The following is a 22,290-nucleotide window of genomic DNA, read 5'->3' as shown; positions in this document are numbered from 1 at the left end:
TCTCGCTCTGTCGCCCAGGCTGGAGTGCAGTGGCGCGATCCCGGCTCACTGCAAGCTCCGCCTCCCGGGTTCACGCCATTCTCCTGCCTCAGCCTTCCCAGTAGCTGGGACTACAGGCGCCCGCCACCTTGCCCGGCTAATTTTTTGTATTTTTAGTAGAGACCGGGTTTCACCGTGTTAGCCAGGATGGTCTCATCTCCTGACCTCATGATCCGCCCGCCTCGGCCTCCCAAAGTGCTGGGATTACAAGCATGGGCCACCACACCTGGCCTGTAGTAGGTATTATAATGAGTAATCTAGAGATTATTTAAACTATATGCAAGGATACAAGTAGGTTATATACAGTCATGTGCTACTTAACCATGGTGACATGGTTTGGATTTGTGTCTTCACCCAAAATCTCATGTAAAATTGTAATCCCCAGTGTTGGAGGGGTCTGGTGAGAGGGGACTGGATCATGGGGACAGAGTTGCCCCTTGCTGTTCTTGTGGTAGTGAGCAAGTTCTCACGAGATCTGGTTGTTCAAAAGTGTGTAGCACCTCCCCCCGCTCTCTATTCCTCCTTCTCAGGTCACATAAGATACGCCTGCTTTCCCTTCACCTTCCGCCATGGTTTTAAGTTTCCTGAGGCCTCCCCAGCCGGGCTTCTTGTACAGTCTAAGGAACTGTAAGTTAATTAAACCTCTTTTCTTCATAAATTACCCAGTCTCAGATAGTTCTTTATAGCAAGGCAAGAATGGACTAATACACATGTTGATAGGAATGTGAATATGACCTTAGGTGATTTTGATGCTGTGTGAACATCACAGAGTATACTCACACAAACCTTGACGTTATAGCCTATAACACACCTAGGCTGTATGGTATGGCTCACTGTTTCTAGACTAGAAGCCCGTATAGCACATAACTACACTGGATACTATAGACTAACTATAATACAATGGTAAGTATGTGTATATGTAGGCAACTATAATACAATGGTATGTGTATATCTAAACATATCTAAATACAGAAACATATAATACAGTACAGTAAAAATAAGGTATAATCTTATGGGACCACTATTCTATATTTGGTCCCTTGCTGACTAAAATATAGTTTTGCACTGCAAGACTGTCCTACACTATTTTATATAAGGAATTTCAGCATCCTCAGGGTATTGAAACCAATCCCCCTTGGATACCGAGGGATGACTAGGAAGCATCTAGAATTAGTTATTACAAGAGTTTGCAGGTTGAACTGCTGGTTCAAGGTGCACTGCCTCCGAACAAGTGCTCATTAGCTCTTCCATTTATTCCTGAAAATCCACTAAGGGAATACATCAATATAAATTGCTCCTGGCTAACACTTCTTAAAGACTTCTGATGACTCAAAGGTGGGTGGGTTGGCCAGTACCTCGAATACCAATACGTAAATATCCTCAATAAACTGTGCCTGTTAATTTTTAAATAAGTTTTAAGTAACAATAGATAACAGAGGTCCTTCATATATGCCAGGCATTGTGCTAAATGCTTTGTAATGTTCATCTCAGCTAATCTCCCCAAAAGTCTTAGAGTGAGCTCTCTCTAGCGCTTTTTTTTTTTTTTTTTTAGATGGAGTTTCGCTCTGTTGCCCAGGCTGGAGTGCAGTGGCGTGAATTCAGCTCATTGCAAGTTCCACCTTCCGGGTTCACCCCATTCTTCTGCCTCAGCCGCCCGAGTAGCTGGGACTACAGGCGCACGCCAACACCCTGCTGATTTTTTTTTTGTATTTTTAGCGAGACAGGGTTTCACCATGTTAGCCAGGATGGTCTCGATATCCTAACCTCGTGATTCGCCCGCCTCAGCCTCCCAAAGTGCTGGGATTACAAGCATGAGCCACCGCGCCTGGCCTCTAGCACTATTTTACACATGAAAAATTGAATCCGAGTTCATCCAGGGCCACATAGCTGCTAAGTGGCGGGGCTGAAGCAGAATCCAGGCAGTTCAGCATGACGGCCACGTCCTAACCCCTTTTGACTGCCTGTTTTATACCCGGACAGGGAGACCTCAGCTAACTTTTAAGACAACCTTCTTTTTTTTTTTTTTTTTCAGATGGAGTTTTGCTCTGTTGCCCAGGCTGGAGTGCAGTGGTGCAATCTCGGCTTACTACAACCTCCACCTCCCAGGTTCAAGCGATTCTCCTGCCTCAGTCTCCCGAGTAGCTAGGGCTACAGGCATGTGCCATCATGCCCGGCTAATTTTTGTGTTTTTAGTAGAGACAGGGTTTCACTATGTTGGCCAGGCTGGTCTCGAACTCTTGACCTTGTGATCCGCCCGCCTTGGCCTCCCAAAGTGCTGGGATTACAGGCATAAGCCACCATGTCCGGCCCAACAACCTTCTTATGTAAAATAAGAGGCAGATAGTTTACAGGGTAGTTTACACTTTTATCACAAAAAATAAAGAATATATTTAAGTCACCAAAGTTGGAAAAGATTAGATAATATATACTTACACAGTATACTAAAGCAAACTTCTATGGCAGATAGGCTCTTACTGAGCATGCCTATTTGCTAAGCCCTCTATTTACATGGATCAATTTAATTAATTTTCATATCTGCCTCTTGAGGTAGTTCTTCTCCCTAGTTTTTATTTAAAAGTGGAGGGCACTGAAAATCACTTAAGTTCACTGAGGCTCAGAGGGCTAAAGAAACGTGCAAGATCAGACAGCTAGTAAATGACAGAGCCAATATTTAGAGCCATCCTCCACTGACACCAGCTTCTACAACTCTTTATACAAACTACCTCATGTTGCTCCACTCTAGCTAAGACAAAACTGCACACTCTTGTTTTTATGTTCCTTTAACAAATATGAATTTCCACATAATCAGACTCAACTATGAAAACAACTGGTTAAATGGTTAGAACATCTGATCACATGTGATCAGGTGAACAGACTGTCATATAAGCTACATCAATTTTTGCTAAAACCAGGGGACCAAGTGACTAGTCAAAAGTAAATCGACCGATGTGCCAAAGCTTCACTAGGCAGGCCTTCAGGCTTTCCATACAGGTTTCTGCAGAGAAAGCAGCAGCATCCAGAACCTTGGGATTTTGAATTCAACTTACACAGTTAGTAACTAGGATCATGAAAGCTTCATTTCGCATACCATTTGAGATTATGGAAAATTCTAATGTTTCTTTAATATAAGATTACTGTCTTTAGCCATCTTTTAAACAAATATAAAAATCTGAAGTGAGTTAGTTTATGAATTTTTCTATAGCTCCCCCAAATTTATATATAGCTCCTTGACTCGGAAATTCAAAAATAGGTTTTCTCTGTATGGTCCAAATTAAAATCTATTTTACGACAATATCTAATGAAACATTAGACCTTCATCCTTGTTAATGAAGTTTTTCTCACTTAATAGTTTCATAAAGTAAAATTAGTATCAACTAAATTCTGCATTAAAAATGTAGAGAATACCCATGTTCTGGCATGCAATTTAATCACTAAAAAGGGAACTACAATTTTATTGCAATATTCCTTCTTTGCATCTCATCTTCCAAACTGAATTTCTCTGAAAAAATAAGCTAGATGGAAATATAAAATGTTTTAAAGATTTCCAGGCACTGGGCATGGTGGCTCATGCCTGTAGTTCTAGCATTTGAAGAGACCAAGGAAGGAAAATCACTTAAGTCCAGGAGTTTGAGACCAACTGGGCAACATAGCAAGACACCCAACTCTATAAAAAAAAAAAATTAAAAAGTTAGCTGGTGTGGTAGTACATGCCTACAGTCACAGCTACCTGGGAGGCAGAGGCAGGAGGATCATTTGAGCCCACCAGTTTGAGGCTGCAGTGAGCCACGATCTCACAACTACCTCCAGCCTGGGTGACAGAGTGACTCTATCTCTAAAAAAAATAATAATTAAAAAAAGATGCACAGGATAAAAGTTACAATACATGCCCATATTGTAAAAATATTTTAATAGTTCAAAATAAATATGAAAGTATGGTAAGTTGATTCCTTTCCCCAACTCACCTTGCTGTCAAGGTTCTTCATGGTTAAAAGATCAAGTGTCTTCAGAGAGTGGCCTGTCGGTGAAATGAAGTAGAGGCACACATGGATGCGAGAATCATGGTAGCTAAAGAGAGAACGCTTAATCTTCAGCTCTTCTTGGAGATAGGCCTCAAACTGAGCATCTATGTAGTCAACTATTGGTTGGTAGCTGAAAAATTATTTAAATGTTTAATACAACATTATTTGTGCTACCTTAAGATATCTGTGCAACTCTTAGAAGTTTGAGGTCTATATTTTCATTGATTAATAAACAGTTAATATCTATGCTGAACAGATAACTGTAGTGATAAAAAAAAAATGTGCAGAACATGCACAAAAGCTATACAAATGCTTCTCAACTTACAACGATGTTACATCATGATAAATCCATCACATAAGCTGAAAATATTAGCTGAAATGCATTTAATATCCGAATAAACCTATCATAAAGTTGAGAAATCATTAAGTCAAACTCTCCTAAATTCAGTATCATTTGTACTTCCAAAACCGTTAGGGCAATCTGTGCTTGAAACGGTATTGAATTTACATTGATTCATTCTCACAGTCATTCACACACTGGGTCCCTTTCTGACATAGCTTCCCACACTTACCAGACTGCTGAAAGAGGCTGGCAGCAGTCTAATCTGTAATCAAACTGGTACATGGCTTATTATTTAACTAATTGAGAAAATGCATAGGTATCAATACTCAAAAGATATTTAAGTCAAAGTCCATGACTCCTTGCCTCTTAGATTTATAAGGCATGAAAAGCATAAGTAAAGAAGAAAGGCATACATCAGCTGAAAGTATCTAACTAGCAATGCTGGCATGTTTTTATTTTCATTTGATTATAAATAAAGGAAAGGCCAATTATATCCTCTGCTCAGATAACTCCTCCCTGGAAATGCAGTCTTCCTTCTGGCTGTCTCATGTTATTCAGCCTTCAAGATGCAAATCAATCACAGTGCATGTGCAGAGCAGTGTGCTAATGCTGTTCCAAGAACAGTCTGTGAGCATTCCAAGTTCTGATATGTTAAACCACTGCCTTTGCAACTTACTTTTCTACTCTTAACTATTCTCATTAAACAAATCTGGGTTTCCAAGTGAAAATAACAGCAAACAGTTCCCATGTCAAATTCCCTGGAAACCTTTGTAATATCCTTCTAGTCCTATAATGAACCAGTACCTTGAGCAGCTGAGGTACTTAATAAATGTGTACAGAATTAAATTCTTCTATAAAGTTGCCTGACCTTCTAGTCCTTGAGGATCATCACTTCTTTAAAAATTATAGAATACACATTGTTCTCCCTATGCAAATGGTAAACAATGTGAGGACTGAGACAGTATCTTATACATCTGTGTTTTCCACTACAACTAGCATAGGCTAGGCTCAGTGGCTCACATCTGTAATCCCAATGGTTTGGGAGATCAAGGCAGGAGGATCACTTGAGGCCAGGAGTTCAAGAACAGCCTGGGCAACAACACAGCAAGACCCCCTAAAAAATTTTAAAAATCAGCCAGGCATCGTGAGGTGCCTATAGTCCTAGCTACTTGGGAGGCTGAGATGGGAGATCCCTTAAGCCCAGAAATTCAAAGCTGCAGTGAGCTGTGATTGTGCCACTGCACACCAGCCTAGGTGACAAAGCAAGATTCTGTTTTAAATGAACTTTTTTAAAAAATTCATTTAAACACAGGGTCTTGCTGTGTTGCCCGGGCTGGTCTTGAACTCCTAGCCTGAAGCAATCAACCTGCCTTGGCCTCCTAAAGCACTGGGATGACAGGCATGAGCCACCACATCCAGCCTCAAAAAATGATATTTTTTTAACAAGTAAATAAATTAAATAAATAGCATAAAACCTTGAACATTACAAGAATTCAATTCATCATCAGAGTGATTATTATAACAACAGTAAGTGATCCTTCAGAAAGTGGTCTAAATGTGACCCAATAGAATTCACTTCCCAAAACAATAAAATGGGAAAAATTAATCTGTTAAGTGTATATTTCAAATAAACATTCCAAAGAAGCTTTTATTAATGACCTGAAATAGGTCAGTAAGAGGACCTATTATATGACCTAAATAAATAACCATAAATGTACCTCTATCTGAATGTTTTGTCTTATGCTATTCAAGAATGAAAACTGTAAAGATTTTCTGCTAAATAAATAATATGCCATTCTTTCATAATCTGGACAAAAAGATAAAAAATATGAATCAGAGAGATTAAAAGACACAAGATATAATGAGAAGATCTAACACACATTTCATCAAAGTTTTCAAAGAAAAAGGGGCAGAGGCAATATTTACAGAAGAAACGTCTGAGATTTTTTAAAAAGAACTGATGGACACTATTCAGAATCAAGAACTCAAACATATCACAAGCAGCGTAAATTAGAAATAATAAAAACCCAGATACAGCATAGCAAAATTGGAGAACAATAAAAACAAAGATCTTAAAAGCACTGGAGGAAAAAAAGGAGAGAACCCTTACGGGTGACTCCTTAATAGCAAAGATGGAAGCCAGGAGAGAGTGGAATGATATTTCCAATGCAAGAAAGAAAATAACTGGCAACCCAAATTGTATATCCAACTAAAATTTCAAGTATGTGAGTAAAACAGAAATTTTTGGTTAATAAATGGTAATAAACATATACTGGTCATATAATAATACCTTGTGTAGTTAAAAAATAGAGAACTCGGCCAGGCATGGTTGCTCACTGTAATTCTAGCATGGGAGGCCAAAGTTGGAGGATTACCTGAGGTCAGGAGTTCAAGACCAGCCTGGCCAACATGGTGAAACCCTGTCACTACAAAAATACAAAACTTAGCCAAGCATGATGGCGGGTGCCTGTAATCCCAGATACTCAGGAGGCTGAGGCAGGAGAACTGCTGGAGTGCAGGAGGTAGAAGTTGCAGTGAGCCAAGATCGCTTCATTGTACTCTAGCCTGGGTGACAGAGTGAGACTCCACCTCAAAAATTAAAAAAAAAAAAAAAAAAAAAGAAAAAGAGAGAGAGAACTTGGTGAGATAGTGGCTCATGCCTGCAATCCCAGCACTTTGGGAGGCCAAGGCAAGAAGATTGCTTGAGGTCAGGAGTTTGAAATCAGCCTGGCCAACATGGCAAAATCCCATCTCCACTGAAAATACAAAAATTAGCTGGTGGGGTGGCGTGTGCCTGCAGTCCCAGCTACGCAGGAGGCTGAGGCTTAAGAATCACTTGAACCCAGGAGGGGGAGGCTACAGTAAGCCGAGATCGCACCACTGCACTTCAGCCTGGGTAATGGAGTGAGACTTTGTCTCAAAAAAATAAAATAAAATAAAAAGAGAGAGAGAGAGAGAGAGAGAGAGTTAGTATATAATAGCAATCAGGAGAAGGGATTAACAAAATTTAACTGTTCTAAATTTAATTTCATTGTCTATTTGTATTATCAAGAAGTATAAACACTCATCTTCAACCTTAAGTGAAAGATTATATGTGATAATGTGTAAGAGAATAGGACCCCTACGTTTTACCATAAACAAAAATTAACTCAAGATGGATTAAAGACTTAAATGTAAGACCTCAAACAATAAGAATCCTGGGAGAAACCCTAGAAAACACCATGCTGGACACTGGCCTTGGAAAAGAATTTACGATTAAGTCCTCAAAAGCAAAGTCAACAAAAACAAAAATTGTCGAGTGGGACCTAATTACACTAAAGAGCTTCTACATAGCAAAACAAACCATCATCAGAGTAAACACACAACCTACACAATGGGAGAAAATTTTTACAAACTATACATCCAAACTATAGTCTAGCAGCCAGAATCTGTAAGAAACTAACAATTAAACAAGGAAAAAACAACCCCATTAAAAAGTGGCCAAAAGACATGGACATACAAGCAGCAACAAACATGAAAAAATGCTCAACATAACTCATCAGAGAAATGCAAATCAAAACCACAATGACATACCATCTTACAACAGTCAGAATGGCTATTATTAAAAAGTCAAAACACAACAGATACTGGCGAGACTGCAGAGAAAAGGAAATGCTTGTACCCTGTTGGTGGGAATGTAAATTAATGCAGCCACTGCGGAAAGCAGTTTGGAGATTTCTCGAAGAACTTAAAACAGAACTACAATTCGACCCCGCTATTCCAACTTAGAATATATCCAAAAGAAAATACATCGTTCTACCAAAAAGACACATGTACTTGTATGTTCATCATAGCTCTGTTCACAATAGCAAAGACATGGAATCAACCTAGCTGCCCATTAACGTGGACTGGATAAAGCAAATGTGGTACACACATACCATGGACTCCTACACAGCCATAAAAAAGAACAAAATCAAGTCTTTTGTAGCAACATGGATGAAGCTGGAGGCCGTTATCCTAAGCAAATTAACTCAGGAACAAAAAACCAAATACCATATGTTCTCACTTATAAGTAAGTGGGATCTAAACATTGGGTTAAAGTGGGATCTAAACATTGAGTACACATGGATATAAAGATGGCAACAACAGACACTGGGGACTACTAGAGTGGGAAGGGAGAAGTGGGGTAAAGGCTGAAAAATTAACTACTGGTACTATGCTCACTACCTGGGTAACTGGATCACTTGTACCCCAAACCTCAGCATCACACAATATACCCATGTAACAAACCTGCAATTGTACCCCAAATCTAAACGAAAATTTGAAATTGTTTTTTAAAAGAAAAAAAAAATACTTATGGGCCGGGCGCGGTGGCTCAAGCCTGTAATCCCAGCACTTTGGGAGGCCGAGACGGGCGGATCACGAGGTCAGGAGATCGAGACCATCCTGGCTAACATGGTGAAACCCCGTCTCTACTAAAAAATACAAAAAACTAGCCGGGCGACGTGGCGGGCGCCTGTAGTCCCAGCTACTCGGGAGGCTGAGGCAGGAGAATGGCGTAAACCCGGGAGGCGGAGCTTGCAGTGAGCTGAGATCCGGCCACTGCACTCCAGCCTGGGCGGCAGAGCGAGACTCCGTCTCAAAAAAAAAATAAATAAATAAAAATAAATAAATAAATAAAAAATACTTATAAAAATGGAAATAAGACTGGGAGCAGTTGCTCACGCCTGTAATCCCAGCACTTCGGGAGGCCAAGGCCGGTGGATCGCCTGAGGTCAGGAGTTCGAGACCAGCCTGGTCAACGTGGTGAAACCCCCGTCTCTACTAAAAACACAAAAAAATTAGGTGTGGTGCCAGGTGCCTGTAATCCCAGCTACTTAGAAGGCTGAGGCAGGATGCTGAACTGGGGAGGTAGAAATTGCAGTGAGTTGAAATCACGCCACTGCACTCCAGACTGGGTGACAGAGCGAGACTCCTCAAAAAAAAAAAAAAAAAAAAAAAAATTGAAATTCATTTCAAAAAAGAAAATGAAACAAAAAGTTATTGCTTTAACAATCCTTTTCCCCCTTTTATAGTTTAAATTTGATACAGAATCTCTACTCAATCTTTATATGAGCTTAGGAGAAATATGAAAAGAAATAGAGACATCAGGTAAAATATAAATTAAAATTTCACTATCAAAACTTTCCTGCAATGATTAATAATTTAACTGGCTAATTTGATTAGAATTTTACAAAAAATTCACACATCAGGTATTTGGCCATTGTCTATAATTGTTCTTACATGTCTTATTTTTTTTTTCTTCAAGGAGATAAGCCCTGCCTGAAAATTAGTATAATTAATATACATTTAATTTGCATGTCAGGAAATAATTAAAGCTACTTTTGCTGAAATGCACATTTTAATAAGGTGATTCAAATTATTCTAAAGAAATTAGACAAATGGATAGAAAAATGTCAATGTGCTAATAAGAACAAAATATTGCTTAATTATTTTATTGTTAAAAATTAATGTATGGAAGGAAAGGTATGGATTACCATAGGAGAAAATCAAATCATAGTTCATAGGGCTATAAGGCAAATGTCTTGAAATAAGAAAAACTTGTTTTATTATAAGAAGAAAACACGTACCTCTCTTCTTTATTTATTTGGTCACCAAATCCCACTGTATTCACAATGGTCAATTTCAATCGAACATTACTTTCCTGGAGTTCATATGTCTGAGCTTTAAGTTTAACATTTGGGCAAAAATGTGAGGATTCATAGTCTTCAAAATTAGTATTAAACAATGTGTCAATCAGTGTTGATTTTCCAATTCCAGTTTCCCCTGAAACACACAAAGGTACATCTTTATGGTTGTACGAATGGCTGAAAAGAAATACAACTGTAAATGCCTAGAGTGGTTTCAAAGATCCCAAGTATTTCAAAGGCCAGGGTGCACATGAAAGAAATACACACTATGGCTGGTCCCCCAGGTCATTAGCAGAGCACAGAATAAGTGTGCTAAGCTACTCAGGACTCTGACAACAACACTGAAATGTTTATAGAACAAGCCAAAAGTTTAAAGCTAACAAAAACAAAACTAACAGAATCTAAACAACTGAAGAGAATCCCTGGGATCATGATTTCAAATTGATAACATAAGCATCGTTCTGCCCATGACAAGAATGAAGTGAGTACAAGGAATATGAATGAACAACTTAGAGGAAGATAAGGTGGCACGTACCCACACAGAGAATATTAAAGCAGAAACCTTGCTGAATGGATCTGTTCACCAGCTGATCAGGCAAACTCTCAAAACCAACATGGCCAGACATAGTCAAGGAACGAACATTTTCTCTTTTCTGAAGGAAAATAAGAACAAAAACAACAGCAATAATAACAGTAATAAAAAACTTTGACTTAAACAGGATGTAGGTGTACTTGAAAGGATAAATATATCAAATAAATGAAAAATTTTATAATCATTATACCTCATCTAAGATACAAGTGATTAAGTAAATTTTCAGGAAAAGAAACCTGTGTCCAGATCCTCAAAACACACATTTCTTATCCCTTTCATACAACGAGAGTCTAGCACTATGTGTAACATTAAAACATTCGATTTCCAAAATAGGAAAATATCCAACTATGGCATATTCACTTACAAAATAAAAAGTTAAAGTCCGTTTGTTTATAAATTTTTAACAACTTAGAAAATTCTTACATTAAAATGTCAAGTGAAAAAAAAAAATACACAACAAAAGTACAGATACAGGTTCAGTTCCCGGTAATGGCAGAGTAACTTAGGTCAAACTTATCCGCCTACTGATAACTATTACAAGCAACCTTTTTAAGTCACTAGAGTGCAACCAAAGGCAGATAGACACTGGACAGAATAAGACTAGAGGGAAGAAAACTTATCAGGTGAGATGAGTTTATCTAGCTTTTTCCCTGAAGACACTCCCTAGTCATTATGGCAAAAGGAAGATAGAGTTCAGGAGGGAAGTTATAGTCTTCATGGGTTAAGATGTCCATTGGAGATTGGGGCAGGCAGATTGGTTGGGAATTCAGGGAGAAAATTCCAGAAAGAAGGGAATCCAAAATCTACAAACACACTCCACTCAAATCCATGGCTGATGGCCAAACTGCACACATATAGAGGGAATACAAAGATCCCAGAAAGGGGAAAATGGGAATTGGGAGGAGTTATGCAGAGTTTTCAAGTGCCATCTTGAGGAGATGAACAGAGCTTAAATTTTAAGCCTGTAAGTTAAACGGTCTCCTGTAAACACCCTAGCCTTCTACTGAAACCCTAGGAGTAAGGTCCATAACTCAGCAATCAGAAAGCATAGCTGAAGCAGACGTGCCTTAACAAAGCCTTTAACAAGGCTCAACATGATCGATGTGATCAGTCAGCAATTTAATTATCTGTCAGAACAAAGTTCAACATTCTGCAGAAGAAAACAGAATCTAGCATCTCCATAGTATCTACTATACAATAAAAAATATTATGACAGGGAAAAAAACAGAAAAATGTGATTCATGGTCAAGAAAGAAAGTCAACAGGAAGAGATCCACAATGAACCAGATGTTTAATTAGCAGGTAAGAACTTCAAATAATGACAACAAATATGCTAAAGAATCTACAGAAAAAAGACGGCTATCATGGGTGGCATGACAGGGAATTACAGAAAGATATGGAAGAGCTCGCAACAGCAAAAAGCAGCAGACAATTTCTAGAATGTAAAAATGCAACATGTGAAGTAAAAAATATATTTAGTACTAACAGCAGATCAAATAATGGAAGAGACATTTGTTCAATAGTTATCCAAGCTAAAAATCTCACAGAAAGAAAAAAGATAAAACTATGCCAGTCTTAAAAACTTGCATGAGAGTATCAAATGGTCTAACACACCAGTAATTGGAATACAAGGAGAAAAGTTAGAGAAAGAGGAGAGAAGGTGAAAGTGTGGGGTAGGAGGGAGGAAAAAAAAAATCTAAGTAATAGTGACTGAAAACTTTCTAATTTTCTAAACTTGAACTCAGAACAAGAATTTTAGCAAACTACAAAGAGGAAATATCCAAAGGAACCCACATCTAGGGACATCACAGCAAACTGCTAAAAAACAAAGATAATGAAAACTTTAGGCCCGGCATGGTGGCTCATGCCTGTAATTCCATCACTTTGGGAGGCCGAGGCAGGTGGATCATGAGGTCAGGAGATTGAGACCATCCTGGCTAACATGGTGAAACCCTGTCTCTACTAAAAATACAAAAAATTAGCCAGGTGTGGTGGCGCACACCTGTAGTCCCAGCTACTCGGGAGGCTGAGGCAGGAGAATGGCTTGAACCCGGGAGGCGGAGGTTGCAGTGAGCTGAGATTGCACCACTGCACTCCAGCCTGGGTGACAGAGCAAGACTCCATCTCAAAAAACAAGAACAACAACAACAACAACAACAACACAAAAATTACCCGGGCGTGGTGGTGCCTATAATCCCAGCTACTCGGGAGGCTGAGGTGGGAGGATCACTTAAACTCGGGAGGCAGACATTGCAGTAAGCTACAGATGTTGCTTAAGAAACAATGCAAACCAGAAGACAAAACAATGACCCCTATAAAATGCCAGAAAAAAAAAAAAAAGACAATGTAGAATTCTATAGCCAACGAAAACATCCTTCAAAAATGAAGGCAAAATGAAGACAACTTCAGATAAATAAAATCTGAGAAAATCCACTGACAGTTGGCCCACGGTATAAGAAATGATAAAAGTTCTTCAAGAGAAAGGAAAATGACAACAGATCTACAAAAAGGAATGAAGGTCATCAGAAAGGTAAATATGTGGGTAAATGTAAGAGAGGTTTTTTTAACTTCTTGAAAATAGAAATGTTTAAAGCAATAACAAAAACAATGTGTTACAGGTTACATGCACAAGTAAAATGTATAAGAAACACAAAATACAGGAGGAGGATTGAAGGAATATTGTTATAAGGTTTCTACAGTATACATAAAGTGTTATATATATAAATTTTTTTTTTGAGATGGAGTTTTGTTCTTTTGCCCAGGCTGGAGTGAAGTGGTGTCATCTTGGCTCACTGCAACCTCCGACCACCAGGTTCAAGGGATTCTCCTGCCTCAGCCTCCCGAGTAGCTGGAATAACAGGCGCCCACCACCATGCCTGGGTAATCTTTGTATTTTTAGTAGAAATGGGGTTTCACCATGTTGGCTAGGCTGGTTTAAAACTCCTGACCTCAGGTGATCCATTCACTTCAGCTTCTCAAAGTGCTAGGATTACAGGCGTTGAACCACCGTGCTGGGCTAAAATTTTATATTGTCTGAAGGTTGGGTGTGGTAAGTTAGAGCCTAGGTCAATTACTATCAAAAAAAAAAAAAAAAGCCAAAGAGGTATAGCTAATAAGCCAAAAGCAGAAATGAAATGGAGTCATAAAAATTCTCTATTAATCCAAAAGAAGGTAGGAAAGAAGAAAACGAAAGGACAAGGGCACATATAGAAAACTAGTTATCAAGAAAATGTACAATGTCCACCTCCCGAGTTTAAGTGATCCTCCCACCTCAGCCTCCCGAGTAGTTGGGATTATAGGTGCCACCACGCCAGGGTAATTTTTGTGGTTTTTTTTGTTTGTTTTTGTTGTTGTTTGTTTTGTGTTTTGTTTTTTGTTTTTGAGATGGAGTCTTGCTCTGTCACCCAGGCTAGAGTGCAGTGGTGTGATCTCGGCTCACTGCAACCTCCACCTCCCAGGTTCAAGCAGTCAGGTCAGGCGCCGTGGCTCACGCCTATAATCTCAGCACTTTGGGAGGCCAAGGCAGACAGGTTACTTGAGGTCAGGAGTTTGAGACCAACCGGACCAGCATGGCAAAACCCCATTTCTACTAAAAATACAAAAATTAGCTGGGCATGGTGGTGCATGCCTGTAGTCCAGCTACATAGGAGGCTACAGCATGAGAACCGCTTGAACCTGAGGCGGAGGCTGCAGTGAGCCAAGATCCTGCCATTGAGCTCCAGCCTGTGCAACAGAGCAAGACTCTGTCTCAAAAAAATTCATAAAAATAAAAATAAATAAAAAGTAAAACTGAATATCCAACAAAATAGCTAAAATAAAAAGGCTGAACATGTCAAGTGATAGAGATAATGAAGAACTGGAATGCTGGTAAATTTGCTAGTCTGAATGCAAAATGGTACAGTTGCTTTGGAAACTAGCTTGGCAGTTTCTTATGAAGTTAAAAACATGCTATTATATAGCCAAAAAAAAAAACCCGCTTGGAGGTATCCAAAATAATGAAAATATATGTCCACACAAGAACTTATGCATCAATGTTCACAGCAGTTTTATTCCCAATGGTCAAAAACTGGAAACATCCCAAATATCAAACAAGTGGTGAATAGATAAACAAATTGTAGTATACTAAACTACTAATATATGTCACAACATGGATGACGAGCTAGGTATCCCGACAGTGATTTATTTACTGAGGTTTGAGTTTTTAAAAATACGCATTATGTGCATTTTTCACATAATCATATATTCATATACACACACACACACACACACAGATGTAAATGTCTCAAAGGGTGATGACAGACTATTGAGAGTGGTTACCAGTCAGCAGTAGACTAACAGACTGCGGTGAGAAGAAATCGCTGTTTATTGTATATAGTGGGCAGAATTCTAAGATGGTCGCTAACACTGATGCCCCTGGTGCACACAAACTTTCTCCCAGTTATTAAATCAAATACTAATCTAGGTGTCACTGAGAAGAGATTTTACAGAGTGATTAAGTTCCCAAACCAGTCAGTCAGCCTTCGAAAGGGAGATTATCCTGGGTGGGGGCCAGACCTAATGAGGTAAATCATTTTTTGTTTTTGTTTTTTTTTTCTTTTGAGACAGAGTTTTTGCTCTGTTGCTCAGGCTGGAGTACAATGATGTGGTCTCAGCTCACTGCAACCTCCGCCTCCTGGGTTCAAACAATTCTCCTGCCTCAGCCTCTCAAGCAGCTGGGATTATAGGTCCTTGCCACCATGCCCACCTAATTTTCGTATTTTTAGTAGAGACAAGGTTTCACCATGTTGGTCAGGCAGGTCTCGAACTCTTGACCTCAGGTGATCCACTCACCTGGGCCTCCCAAAGTGTTAGGATTACATGTGTGAGCCACTGTGCCCGGCCATGAGGTAAATCCTTAACAGGGCCTGGACACTTCCTGGCCAAAGACTTGAAGCATGAAGGGAACTCCACCTGCCAGTTCTCCCTTGCTGGCTTTCAGAATGGAATGGTCTCTAGGAGCTGACAACAACCCCCAGCCAGTAGGGAACTGAATTCTGCCAACAACCGGAAAGAGTATGGAAGGAAAGCCTCCAGATAAGAACTCAGCAGCTGACCTCGTGAGCATGAAACCCAGAGCAGAGAAGGCAGATGGGTCACATCTGGCCTTTGACCTACAGAACTGTGAGCTAACAAACAGATGCTGTTTTAAGCAGCTAAATTTGTGACGATTTGTTATGCAGCCACAGAAAACTAGTATACTATATTCTCTTTTGTGCCGTTTGAATCATTTTTAGTCATGTAAGCATGTTATCCTCATATATTTTTAAAGAGCACTGAAGAAGCACTAGGCTTCTTCCTCGTGAAAGTGTTCAAGATGGTAAGAACTTCATAACTTGTTAAAGTTGCTATCTGATAGGCATATGCTTATTACATACAAGTTGAACTAAATGGCCTCTAGGATTCCTTCTAGTTCTACAATGACAGGATTTTAATGCCACCAGAAAAAAGAAGTATTTCAAAAATGAGGGTGTGGTCCCCACGATGTAACACAGAAGAGGGGCCAGGGAAAAAGAAATTAAGCTAACAGTCACCGGATGGACTAGTCACTAAAGATTACTAGTGACTCTGACAGTAATCTCTGGAGGATTAAACATCATTCAAAAAGTCTGTGAGGAAGATGGAACAGACTGTTAGTACCACTGATATATGGAGAAAGAGGGAAAAACAAGAAGAGACTACAGTTATTGGAGCACAGAACTAAAGAAAATTATTTAATCTTACTGAATTACTGGCCAGGTGTGGTGGCTCACGCTTGTAATCCAAGTGCTTTGGAAGGCAGAGGCAGATGGATCACTTGAGGCCAGGAGTTCGAGACCAGCCTAGCCAACGTGAGCAAAACCCCGCCTCTAATAACAATACAAAAATTGGCTGAGTGTGGTGGCACATGCCTATAATTATAGCTATTTGGGGGGCTGAGGCATGAGAATTGCTTGAACCTGGGAGGTGGAGGTTGAGTGAGCCGAGATTGCACTACTGCACTCCAGACTGGGCAACAGAGCGAGCGAGACTCTGTCTCAAAAACAAACAAAATAAAAAACAACTTACTGAATTACCCATGTTTGTATTTGCAATTTTCTTTCTAGCTAAAGTTTAAAACATTCCTCTTTCACCAAATTAAATTTACTTCCTATTTTTAAATACGAATTTCAATATAAATTACCAAACCCCTCCCTGCAGATCCTTAGAAGAATCAGGTCTAATCTTGTATCAGGGAGACATCTGGCAGGACCACCCAAGGGCTCCCTAAACTCTGCCATTCACAGGAGTTCTATGCACCCACCACATTCTGCAGTGTGCTCAAAAAAAAATAATAATAATAACAGCTGGGCGTGGTGGCTTACGCCTGTAATCCCAGCACTTTGGGAGGCTGAGGTAGGCAAATCACTTGAGGCCAGGAGTTCGAGACCAGACTGGGCAAACTGGCAAAACCCCATCTGTACTAAAAATACAAAAATCAGCCAGGTGTGGTGGCACACACCTGTAATCCCAGCTACTTGAAAGGCTGAGGCATGAGAACTTCTTGAACCCAGGAGGCAGAGGTTGCAGTAATCTGAGATTGCACCATCATATTCCAGCCTGGGCAAGAGAGCAAGGCTCTGTCTCAAAAAAGAAAAACAAACAATGAATGAAAAAAAGAAACAGGGCTGGGCGTGGTGGCTCATGTCTATAATCCTAGCACTTTGGGAGGCTGAGGTGGGCAGATCACTTAAGGTCAGGAGTTCAAAACTAGTCTACCAACATGGTAAACCCCATCTCTACTAAAATACAAAAAAAATTAGCTGGACGTGGTGGCAGTCACCTGTGATCCCAGCTACTCGGGAGGCTGAGGCAGAAGAATTGCTTGAACCCAGGAGGCAGAGGTTGCAGTGAGCCGAGATCACACCACCCCACTCCAGCCTGGGCGACAGAGCAAGACTCCGTCTAAAAAAAAACAGAAAAAAAAATGTCCTTAATGTCAGAATATTGTGTATACTCAATTATTCAATCCATCATCGACTTTTCACTTGAATCAACAGAAAAATTAATTCATGTTGGAGGTGAGTACAAACAGAAGTCTCTATCACAAGAGTCTATGAGCACTCCAAGTAGTTATTTTAAAATCATAGAAGCATTTACAGTACAATATGGTATCTATTTAAAAGACATACTCACTCTCTGTTCATCATCAGATCCTTGTGAAGACATACAAGTTGTTTTCGTTGCCATGTGAGACTGAAAGAGCTAAAAAAGGAATACAAAGGCTTAAAAGGAAACAGAAACATTACTCCCCAAAACCCAGTATCTAAATAATATATTTACATGAATAAGGTGTTATAATACTGTTGTTATCACCAAGTTTTGAAGTGTAGTCTACATTATTGAATCATGTTTGAAATTGTGGCTTTCTTGCTGGATAGGTATCTACATAAGTAAATTACATATAATATTCAACACATATGGTAATATACTTACACACAAAAAAATTGTAAGAAATTAGTAAACTTCCATTTACAAGTAGGGAGACAAATAACTTTTTTTTTTTTTTTGAGATGGTGTCTTGCTGTGTCACCCAGGCTGGAGTGCAGTGGTATGATCTGGGATCACTGCAACCTCCATCTCCTGGGTGTAAGTGATTCTCCTGCCTCAGCCTCCTGAGTAGCTGGATTACATGCATGCGCCACCATGCCTGGCTAATTTTTGTATTTTTAGTAGAGACGGGGTTTCACCATGTTGGTCAGGCTGGTCCCGAACTTCTGACTTCATGATCTGCCCGCCTCGGCCTCCCGAGCACTCCTTGCTCGGATTACAGGCGTGAGCCACCACACCCTGCCTTTTCATTTTTAAAGATACTCTAAGAGCCATGAAGTCCCTCAAAATTAGGTATGTTCCACTGTAGCATGTCAGAGGAAACATAAATGTCAAGAATGCTACAATTGCAGTGTGGTGGGGAAAGCAGGGATTTTATAATTTTAACAACTACCTTTGTCACTAACATAATCATTTATAGAACTCATATTACACATCCATATCACTATGCTAGCTCGTTAAGTTCATTTTCTTATTTAATCCTTACAATACATCTGAGCTACACATAGTATTATTCCCACAGCCTAGATGAAAAAATTCAATTCTGAAAGGTTGAGTAATTTACCCGAAATCATATAGGCCAGTAGGGTGTAGACATAGGTCTGATTTGACTGCCAAACTGGTGTTCCTTCTGCTGCCCCAAGTTGTAAACCAAATGGATATTCACTGTTCCCAACAGTAGAGAATGAGGGAAGAGAGGTACAAGAAAAACTGTACTAATTCCAAGGTACTGCTATCCTACTTCTGAATACAGCACAAGATACTGAGGAAACATCACATTATTTAAAAAGTAGTATTAATATTGGTAAAAAAATTGCAAATGGTACCAATGAGAATACAGTGCACATTACTCCCTTCCCACTCTTGATTCTCTAGTAGCTCAGCGCTCTTCCCGAGAGGCACCAGACCCTTACGCATCCTTCCAGAGAGAAGCTGTGCATGTCTAAGCAGGCCTCCTTTGTTTATATAAATGGTAACTGTCTACTGCTCTGTGCTGTGGTTTTTTTTTGCTGAATCTTTCTGAGACTGTTTCGCAGTACTATTTAGATCTACCTCATTCTTTCTACAGCATAGTGTTCTCCTCTGTGTACTACAGTGTGGTATATATACAGACGCTCTTCATTGAGACTGTCCTCTCCTCTGTACTTACAATGAACCATGCTGCAACAAATGGCACTGCAATGAAAGACAGAACTTGGGTGCTCCCACCACCTCACCCTGATCCTCTGCGTGCGCACACACGGTGAATGAACCCTACACAGACAAAATAGTGCACATCGTGACTGACAACAATCTTTTGCTGGTACATTTTGATAAAATAGGCTGACCTTGTAACTGAACACTCCGAATAACAGTGTTTTTTTTGTTTTGTTTTGTTTTGAGACAGAGTCTCGCTCTGTCACCCAGGCTGGAGTGCAGTGGCACAATCTCAGCCACTGCAACCTCTGCCTCCCGGGTTCAAGCAATCCTCCTGCCTCAGACTCCCAAGCAGCTGGAATTACCAGCAAGCGCCACCACATGTGGCTTATGTTTGTATTTTTAGTAGAGATGGGGTTTTCACCACGTTGGCCAGGGTGGTCTCAAACTCCTGACCCAAGTGATCCTACCGCCTTGGCCTCCCAAAGTGTTGGGATTATAGGCCTGAGCCCCCGCGCCCAGCCAACAGTGTTTTCAAATACTAAGTTTTTCTAAACAAAATGATGTTTGTCAGTTGGAAGATGCTCCTATAGAAAAGCATGCAAAAGCTCAGTGAGGGACACAATGGTCCTGGTTGTGTTTTCACAATCTGAAAAGTGAAAAGTATGTAATGATACAAAGCACATCAGAGACTAGCCTGATTTTAATACCTGGCCTCAGGCTTTAGCTTTTAACTACACATATACTTCACTTACACCCTGCCATTCTGAAAGGCCCCCCAATCCCAGTCACCATGTGGTACCTAAGCAGTATCACATCCCTCTAGTCTGTAGAATACAAGCAAAGTGAGAGCCCCTGGAAACAAACAGTGGTGGTTACAGAAATTTGGAGAAATTAGAGATCACTGAAGGCAGGAGTCAAAGAAGAAAATGACTTTGAAGTGAGTCAGGAAAGAGGTACAGATCTAGATGAGACATTTAAGGTAGAAAAAAAAAATCCCTAAATACCACAAGGCAGAATTTCGTACTAGAAGAAAACACAGTAAGTGCAAGAATTTGATGGAAAAAAGGAACAGATTAGGGACAATACCTGAGTGGCAGACTGAGTAAACCAGAAGTGTCCATTTACAGTCTGACTTTCTGCTAAAGGCTAAGAAGTGCCACAGATAATATTTGGCTAGGGGCCCTGTTCAGAGCCCTGCACTAGACACAGTGAGGAGTAGGGTAGAACATTCCATGCTTGTCGTTAATTCCGGACCTCACATACTACCTGCTTGCCTCTCAGCATCTGTCTCTACTATAAGTGATGTACTACACATATAATTCACTGAGGTTGTATTATTTTGAGTTGTCAAGTATAGAACTTTAAGGAAAAGTTTAATTTTTATTTTATTTTAGAGACAAGATCTCCCTCTATTGCTTAAGCTGGAGTGCAGTGGTGCGATCACAGCTCGCTGCAGCCTCAACCTCCTGGGCTAAGGGGATCCTTCCACGTCAGTCTCCCAAATAGCTGCGACTACAGGCACGCACCACCACACGCGGCTGAAAATCAAACTTTAAAAATTACTGATAAAAAAGTGGTTTTTAGTTTTTAATATAGTGATGCTATATGATCAGCATATGATGAGTTTTGGTAAAATGCTGCTTAGTGTTGATAAGTAAAATTTGCTTAGAAAAAAATTAGAGGCTTTAGGCTGGGCGCTGTGGCTCACGCCCGTAATCTCAGCACTTTGGGAGGCCGAGGCAGATGGATCATGAGATCAGGAGATTGAGACCACCCTGGCTAACATGTGAAACCCCATCTCTACTAAAAATACAAAAAATTAGCCAGGTGTGCTGGTGGGCGCCTATAGTCCCAGCTACTTAGGAGGCTGACGCAGGAGAATGGTGTGAACCCAGGATGCGGAGCTTGCAGTGAGCTGAGATCACGCCATTGCACTCCAGCCTGGCAGATAGCGAGACTCCGTCTCAAAACAAAAAAGAGAAAAAAGAAAAAAGAAAAAAATTAGAGGCTTTATACTCATTTACCATTAAATTTAAATAAAATACAGGTTAAATTTCTGTCATTTATGTAAGTTCATATCAAATATCTGCTTTTGTTTATTGATTTACTGTGTTTCTGAACATCTGCCAAAAAGCCTACATAAAATCTCAGTGGATGAATGTTTTGATCAGGAAGTTTAAATGAGTCACATTAAAGTAATATGAATAATTATTTCAAATATTTTCCACTGGTACTACTTGGTCAGTTAAATTTCCAAAACAAGTTTAATACTGGAAAAGGTTTGAATTTTTTTTTAATTTATTAACTTAGTTATTTTTGAAACAAGTTCTGGCTCTGTCACCCAAGCTGGAGTGCAGAGGCACGATCTTGGCTCACTGCCGAGATCCTCCACCTCCCAGGCTCAAGCTATCCTCCTGCCTCAGCCTCCTGAGTAGATGGGACCACCAGCACATCCCAGTATGCCTGGCTAAATTTTTTGTAGAGACGAGGACTCACTCTGTTGCCCAGGCTGGTCTCGAACTCCTGAGCTCAAGCAACTTGTCTGCCTCAGCCTCCCAAAGTGCTAGGATTATAGGCATGAGCCACCGTGCCCGGCTGGAAAAGGTTTTTAATAAATTAGCAGGAAAAATAACAATAGGACAAGTGTTGGCTGAATCCCTCTAATGGCAAACAGAGCTCTGTGTAGGGCTAAGAAACACTAAATTAGAAAAAAATTAAAAATCTGCCAAGAAGAATTCTGGCCTGCTCTACCGTTGACCACTACTTAGTATGTGTAAACCACTCAGCTAGGCTCTGCAGTCTCAACAATACTAAGATATGGCCCTTGACCTTGTGACTGTGTCTCAAGAGAAACATGAATGCACAACAGGCAACCACAATCTC

The 22,290-nt window shown here is 40.0% G+C and overlaps 1 protein-coding gene across 1 annotated transcript in view; it reads right to left on the bottom strand.

Annotated features, from left to right (window-relative positions):
* Window positions 1–22,290, bottom strand: part of SEPT10 (septin 10) — an 83,885-nt gene that overhangs the window by 30,030 nt on the left and 31,565 nt on the right. Inside the window, exons 2-5 of the mRNA XM_011980537.1 lie at window positions 17,854–17,922; window positions 10,606–10,723; window positions 10,011–10,206; window positions 4,002–4,188 (exon numbers count right to left, since the gene is read on the bottom strand). Coding sequence (XP_011835927.1) covers window positions 4,002–4,188; window positions 10,011–10,206; window positions 10,606–10,723; window positions 17,854–17,907 — 555 coding nt within the window. The 5' untranslated portion in view covers window positions 17,908–17,922. The remainder of the gene's footprint in view (window positions 1–4,001; window positions 4,189–10,010; window positions 10,207–10,605; window positions 10,724–17,853; window positions 17,923–22,290) is intronic.

Source organism: Mandrillus leucophaeus, unplaced genomic scaffold (genome assembly GCF_000951045.1).
Source record: "Mandrillus leucophaeus isolate KB7577 unplaced genomic scaffold, Mleu.le_1.0 Scaffold214, whole genome shotgun sequence".
Lineage (NCBI taxonomy): Eukaryota > Metazoa > Chordata > Mammalia > Primates > Cercopithecidae > Mandrillus > Mandrillus leucophaeus.
This window is presented reverse-complemented; position numbering and strand designations above follow the sequence as displayed.